The 7,810-nt window shown below is 43.8% G+C and overlaps 1 protein-coding gene across 1 annotated transcript in view; it reads left to right on the forward strand.

The window, feature by feature from the left end:
* LOC111862193 (glucose dehydrogenase [FAD, quinone]) overlaps window positions 1-4,421 on the forward strand; it is a 6,717-nt gene extending 2,296 nt beyond the window's left edge. The window contains exon 2 of the mRNA XM_023847386.2: window positions 2,078-4,421. Coding sequence (XP_023703154.1) covers window positions 2,114-3,967 — 1,854 coding nt within the window. The 5' untranslated portion in view covers window positions 2,078-2,113 and the 3' untranslated portion in view covers window positions 3,968-4,421. The remainder of the gene's footprint in view (window positions 1-2,077) is intronic.
* The last annotated feature ends 3,389 nt before the right edge of the window (window positions 4,422-7,810 follow it).

Genomic DNA, 7,810 nt, shown 5'->3' on the forward strand with positions numbered 1-7,810 from the left:
ATTCGATCAAATTTCCTTCCTTGGATTTGTCTTTAATATGATAATTTTCCTGAAGTTCAATACTTTCCATTTGAATTTGACTTGGGACATCTGCAGCATCACAGTCAAACGGATTTTGAAACAATGTAATTTCCTGAGCACTGGCATCCAAATCAGCAAATCGCTTCCGAAATTGTTCTTTCAGATCTGAAATGACTAAATCTGCAAACTTGGAAGGAAATTCTGCTCGCGCTATCTACATTGCCACGAAGTGACACTGCCGATCGAGGCCGAACAAGTACGAAGAAATACCGCGCAGTATACGGTCCAGAATTAGTAAAATTGTGAATAATACTAATATTAACATACTATGGAATATCAATATATTTTAAACGTAATCTTAATTAATGAATTAAAAATCTATGAACAAATATTCTTTTTACCAGTACTCAATGGAAAATTAGTTAAATTGGCGCATTTCTGCACAATTCTTTCGCGGGCCGGATAAAATCACATCGCGGGCCGTAGTTTGGATACCCTTGGTCTAAAACAAGGAGATGCTTTATCGCCACTCCTTTTCAACTTTGCCTTAGAATATGCAATTAGGAAGGTCCAGGAAAGCCAGGTGGGACTGAAACTGAACGGGACACATCAGCTGTTGGTCTACGCCGATGACGTGAATCTACTGAGTGATAATGTAGATACCATAAAGAAAAACACACAAACTTTAATTGACGCAAGTAAAGAGGTTGGTCTAGAAGTAAACACAGAGAAAACTAAGTATATGTTGCTGTCTCGTCACCAAAATGCAGGGCAAAATCATGACATAAAGATAGGAAACAGACGTTTTGAAAATGTGGCACAGTTCATATATTTGGGAACAAAGATAACAGATCGAAACCTGATTCAGGAGGAAATTAAGAGGCGATTGAACTCGGGTAATGCTTGCTACCATTCAGTCCAGAAGCTTTTGTCTTCTCGTCTGTTCCAAAAACATAAAAATTAGAAAAATTCTCATTTTGCCTCTGGTTCTGTATGGGTGTGAAACTTCGTCTCTGACACTAAGGGAGGAACATAGACTGAGGGTGTTTGAGAACAGGGTGTTGAGGAGAATATTTGCACCAAAGGGAGATGAATTCACAGGAAGTTGGAGAAAACTGCACAATGAGGACCTTCATAACTTGTACTCTTCTCCAAGTATAATTAGAATGATCAAGTCAAGGAGAATGAGGTGGGCAGGGCATGTAGCACGAGTGGGGGAGAAGAGGAATGCATATAGGATACTGGTGGGAAAGCCACAAGAAGAGACACCGCTGGGAAGACCAAGGCGTAGGTAGGTTGACAATATTAAAATGGATCTTAAAGAGATAGGATGGGATGGTATGGATTGCATAGATCTGGCTCAGGATAGGGACCAGTGGAGGGCTCTTGTGAACACGGTGATGAACCTTCGGGTTCCATAAAATGCTGGGAAATTCTTGAGTAACTGCAGAATTGGCGGCTCCTCAAGAAGGGCTCAGCTTCATGAGTAAGTAAGTATTATTTCTTTATTGCTAGTGGGGTGGGAATAAGTCCCTTGTACTGCGGCCATTTCTGGCCTACTGTACCAGCCCCAGATGACAGGTGGGGGTGATTGTGGAGCAATTTGTGGAATGAATTTTGGCATGGGAAACCGAAGTAGTCGGAGAAAACCTGCCCCAGCGCCACTTTGTCTACCACAAATCCCACTTTACCAGACCCGGGATCGAACCCGGGCCGCCGTGGTGGGAAGCCAGCGACTAACCGCTTGAGCTATGGCGCAGCCATGAAGGAGTAAGTAAGTAAGTATAGAGAAATACTGAGCTTAGAGACGAATACGTCATGGTTCTGTTACGGTGTTACTACGGTAAACTTACAGTCTCATTTATCTCATAATTTGCTCTGATCTCCGAAAGCTTCGATATAAAGAATGTTTGCAAATTTAATCCAAATACTAACACAATAAATCAACTGGGCAACCAAGAAATCTCGACAATATATAGACTACATACTGACAGCGCCATAACATAACGCACAAGAAGCTAATCGCTCACTTTTTTGTTTTTGGTTTCAAACGTAGGCCTAAGAGGAAGCCACAGGGTGCTGAGCTGCAAGCATGGAGGCCTGCACGATAGCTGGAGCCAATCCCTGTCCTGGACACGTCACAGGAATGCCGGGTATCCTGTTCTCAAACCTCATTCAGACCTTGATGGTCTCTCAGTGTGCACTCGGAAGCCCAGAAATCTACCCTGAAAACGAAAGTCATCGCCTAAAATCCACTTACGACTTCATCATCGTTGGAGCAGGTTCAGCGGGAGCGGTAATTGCAAACCGTCTCAGTGAAATTGACGACTGGAACATTCTGTTATTAGAGGCAGGTGGCGACCCACCGGTAACATCAGAGATCCCCGCGTTTCTATTTAACACAATCGGATCGTCTATTGACTGGGCATACAAAGCAGAACAGGAGGAAGGCATCTGTCAAGGCATGGTTGACAAACAGTGTTATTTGCCAAGAGGGAAAGTCCTTGGTGGGTCCAGTACCATAAATGCGATGTTGTATGTCCGTGGTCACAGAAGGGATTACGACAACTGGGCTTCCTCTGGAAATGTGGGTTGGAGCTACGAAGATGTATTGCCTTATTTTAAGAAATCTGAAGACATGCAGGCAGTTTTCAAAAACAAAAATGTTTCAAAGCTTCACGGTGTAGCGGGTTTACTGACTGTTGAACATTTTGTGGACGCCAATCCTCTCAAACCAGTAATGGTCGATGCTTGGAAGGAGTTGGGATACAGGTACATAGAAGAGGGCGAGGCAACGATTGGAGTTATGAAATCTTTCGCTACATTGCGGCAAGGAACTAGATGCAATACTGCAAAAGCTTTCTTATCTCCGATCAAGGGAAAGAAAAACATCCATGTTGCAAAATTCAGCCATGTGACCAAGATACTAATTGATCCCGATACGAAAACTGCTTATGGTGTACAATTCAAGAATGGAAATGATCTCAATACTGTGAAAACCTCAAAGGAAATAATAATTTCCGCGGGAAGTATAAATTCACCACAGCTCTTGATGCTCTCAGGCATTGGTCCACGGGAACATTTGGAAGAAATGGGCATTAAACCTATTATCAGTGATCTTCCAGTTGGCCGTAATCTCCAAGATCATTTCATTCACTTCGGACTAGCATTTTCTGTACTTAGATCCAAACCACAGCCAGTTCCTCCGCAGATAATTCTGGACGCTACGTACGCCCTCTTCACCGGCAGGAAAGGCCCTTTCTCAGCCATTGGCATTACAGATGTGCTCGCATTTGTAAGTACTGAAAATGACCCCGATTATCCAGATATCGAATTCCACCACGTTCATCTTCCATTCAATGACAGTCACCTTATATCAGCGTTAACAAAATCGATCGGATTCTCTCCGACCACTGCCCAAAACTACCTCGAACTCGGTTCTAAGTCTGATGTTATAATTCTTGTCCCTACATTGCTAAGACCGAAAAGCAGAGGGACTATTTTGCTGAAAAGTTCTGATCCTTTTGACAAACCAAGAATATTCACTCATTATATTAGCGACAATGAAGATATTGAAAAAATGCTGAAGGCAACTGAATATGCAAATCGACTTGCAGGAACAAATGTAATGAAATCCTTGGAAGCAAAACTAGAGAAATTAAAGTTTGCCAACTGTGACGCCGAATTTGGGAGCAAGAAATATCTGGAGTGCGCTATGAGAAACGTAGGATCAGCAATTTTCCATCCAGTGGGGACATGCAAGATGGGAGCAGATGACCCTGAAGCAGTAGTCGATCCAGAGCTGAGGGTGAAAGGTGTCAAGGGACTCAGAGTGGCAGATGCGTCCATCATGCCAACCATAATAAGTGGGAACACGAATGCCGCCGTCATCATGATAGGGGAAAAGGCTTCGGATCTTTTGAAAGAAAGCTGGATCAAGAACTGAAGATTCGGGAACGCTAAAAGAGAGAGCGAGAGAGAGAGAAAAATTTAAATTCTGATGTAGATAATGTAGACAAGAAATCTACTCGCTGGCCCATACTGTAGAACTCAAGTAATGTTTTAAGAGATAACAAATCCCGGAAATGTGTAAAAAGAGAGAAATATGCACCTAACCCACATGCACGAGACAGTTTAGTGTAGTGACTAGGATACAGGCTAAATAATCGGGTTTCGATTTCGGCAGGAAAAGACGTTCTTCTCTGCGCTACCGAGCCCAGACTGACTCCGGGACCCAATCAGCTTTTTATGCAACAGAGGTAACGTGATCGGAGCTGATAAAGAGATTTGGCTGTGAATTTGTTTAAGTATTTCAAAGATGTATGATTATGTACGCCTCCTTTGCACAGTGTGTACATAAATGTAACTGTTTAAATAGAAGATTACACTCTCAGTCAACAGTAGTCTTTCATTTCCCTTATCTGTTATCTCCAAGCCTTACAGCACTGAATTCAACCATACAGTGCCGGTAACACAAAAGGATTCCTGATACAAGACCTGTACTTTCACATGTTGAATTATGAAGCGGTCTCAGAAATATTAAATTTATAGTAACGACTTTTTAAGCTTCAAAATAGCTGTACACGTCATTTTTTTACGTCTTCATGTTTTCGACAGTAAACTGCAGAAAACAATAACAATATTTACAACAGTTCCCTTGCAGTGGTTTTAAACAGGCGACACAGAAAAAAAAACTAGCCTTCTCGATAAAAAGCACAGACTGGCCCGAACTTAATTTACATCTGATTAGAATTGACATTAATTTGGCCTGTCTTCATAATCTTCGTATTCGTTTAATTTTACAGACCACCGGAAACGCTGGATTATACCCGGAAACATTTTAATATATCAGCTTCAATTAATATTTTATGTTGGATGTGACGATATTACAAAACGCAACACGTCTGCGTTTATGATTAAAATTGTTCAATAATTAACAGAATTAATAAGCACAGCAGTTTATTCGAGATCAAGTTTAATTAATTTAACTTATTTTGCGACGCTATTCTAATAGGCTGCCTTAAATATGAGGATGGCTAAATAATACACTGAGAAGGACAAGTAAAACGGCTGATGTGTTTTATTTTAAACCTCTATTTCAACATTTGTATGAGAAGACAGCAAATTTTTTCAGTATTAAAGATATCCAGACACAGAACTGAACCCAGGAAACCCAGGACCTCCCAAATACGAGGCAGGAATGATAATACTTTTAAGGTTTGGCTTCACTAGAAAACGCATTTGTAATCAGTACAGAAACCTGTAATTTCGCCCTGCCCTGAATACATATATACGCATTACAACTGCTGCTGTCGGAAAAAAGAAATACTCGTGGAAATGTACCAGCAGGAGCTACAAATATGACAGATTCGTCGGGATATGGCCGGACAAGGTACCAGGAGTCCAAGAGTAGTATTATGTCATTGTTGGATTCGTCGAGTGGCCTCGAGCTAAGCGACGGTGCTGCCACCGACGTGCATACTGTTTACATTAAGTGGATATGGAACAGTCGGATCCCGCTGGCTCAGTAGAACATGACGCCCATTTACTACCAGCCTAGTAAATCTCGAGCAAAGCGGCCTCCGTAGTCTAGAGGTAACGTTCCCACCTCATGACTCAAGGTACGCGGGTTCAAATACGGCGGAGGTCGTGGAATTTTAAGGGCGGAAAAATTCAGGGAACAAGTCCTCCGGGAGGGTCTCGTGTCGTAGATTTACGGCACGTAAAAGAACCTCATGTCTCTTGGAGACCTCTGAGCTAAATTTGGCAAAACGTTTCCCGCCCAAAGTAGTTTCCAATGCCTCCGGTAGATGGGGAAGTATTAGGTACCACGGCCAGAGGAGGGGGGACCTCTCTGACAGAAAGGGACTAACTATTAGATACCACTGCCAGTAGAAGGTTGGAACGTCGCTGGCAGAAAGGGGCTAATAGCGAGCACCAGTACCGGTAGGGTATGGAGACAGTAGAAATTAAAAGGGGGACGCACAATGGACCAATAACTGGTCTAAGTGCATGGGGGAAACCCACCCCCTTTATATACTCAATACTCAAATCTCGAACAATCGAAAGGGACGAAGCTACTGAACGGGACACGTAAAAAAGGCAGTTGTCCCTTGCTTAAGCAGTTAAGCACCACGCCATTAAGATGTATGGGGGAGTTGAAGTATAACACCACCATTCATGATCTCGGCACTACACGCTGGCGAGTGGTCAGCTTCACGCCGAGGCCGCTTTACCTCCGGAGAAAAAAGCGCCCAATGCCCATTGGATAGGAGGCTCCACACGGGCAGAATAGCTTTTCAACCCGTGTAGAGGCGGGGTCGCCTCCACCGGACCCTGCGAGTCGTAGGAGGCGACGTAAAGGGAAGTCTCAAAACTGAGACCGTAAAATATGGTCGCGAGTTCCAAGGGACTCGGACCCGACAAAGACTGCGCTGGCAAGGACCAGTAGCATAATACAAAAGACAGACCCGTCCTCTCGTCAGAGAGGGCGCTCCACAAAAACAAGGCCGTAAATGCCAAACAGTAATAAATATCTGGTCATGAGCCCGAGATGGGACTCGACACCAAGACTTACTGTTTGACTGACCGTCAGTTGCAGTGTGACTTTGACTTGAGTCAGAACAGCGTCGACTATGCTTTAGATTATAATTGCGATGGCAGTCGAAGCTGACGGCAAGAAAGCAATTAAGCCGTGAAAAGAAGACTTTTATGTGGACTGCAGTTGCAGCGAGACTGGTATAACTGCTGTGTTGAAATCCTCTGACAGGATGCGACTAGTAAGGACTGAGAATCCTGGTGAGTGTGTAACGGTGGACTGTAAAGTGCTGAAATAGGGCTAGCGCTATAATTGCCTGTAGTTACGAGTGGTGTAGTTAGTTAGTTAGTTATTTAGAGAGGGTGAGTTTCCCCATGCACCGCGACCAGTTTGATCTATTGTGCTTCCCTCTATGATATTCTACCAGTCTCTATACCCTACCGATAAATGGTTCGTACCATCAGTCCCGCCGAGCAAGCGAGTTCGGTCACTTGCTTAGTGGTATCTATAATGCTTCCCCCATCTATCAGAGGCCTTAGAGACTATTGTTGGGCGGGAAACGTCCTGGAATTTGGCTCAGTGATCCCCTTTGGGGATATGAGTTTCTTTTAAGTGCCGTAAAGTTACGACACGGGACACACAGCTTAAAGTCCCTCCCGGAGGACTTGTTCCCTGAATTTTTCCGCCCTTAAAAATTCGACGACCTCCGCCGGGTATTTGAACCCGCGTACTACGAGTCATGAGGTGGGAACGTTACCTCTAGACTACGGAGGCCGCTTACGAGTGGTGTATATAAGGTGTCAATAAATCCAATCATCCAATCCAAAACGCGTCTTATAAAAAGTCACGTTACACCCCAAACATGTGACAATATCAATATCTTGACTGTGATTATTATGTGTGATATTCAAAACAGCTCGAGTACATTCTGATTATGTACTTGCATAGTCAGTTGCCACAGCCACCGGCTACGGGTTGGACGGCCGGTGTTCGAGTCCCGGTAGGGGCAAGAGAATTTTCTGCATTACAGAGAGTCCAGACCGGCTCTGGGGCCTACCCAGCCTCCTATCCAAAGGGTAAAGTGGGTGAAGCGGCCGGGCCGTGAAGCTTACCTCTCACCTCCATCTAATGCCTAAGGTCAAAAATGTCTTTCTGGATCCTTAATTATTTGAGCACAATGACAAATTCACCCTTTACCTTTACTTGTAAAGGCAGCATAACTGCATGGCTTGCGTGTAACAAGGCACTGCA

This window comes from Cryptotermes secundus, unplaced genomic scaffold, assembly GCF_002891405.2.
Source record: "Cryptotermes secundus unplaced genomic scaffold, Csec_1.0 scaffold1229, whole genome shotgun sequence".
Classification (NCBI taxonomy): Eukaryota; Metazoa; Arthropoda; class Insecta; order Blattodea; family Kalotermitidae; genus Cryptotermes; species Cryptotermes secundus.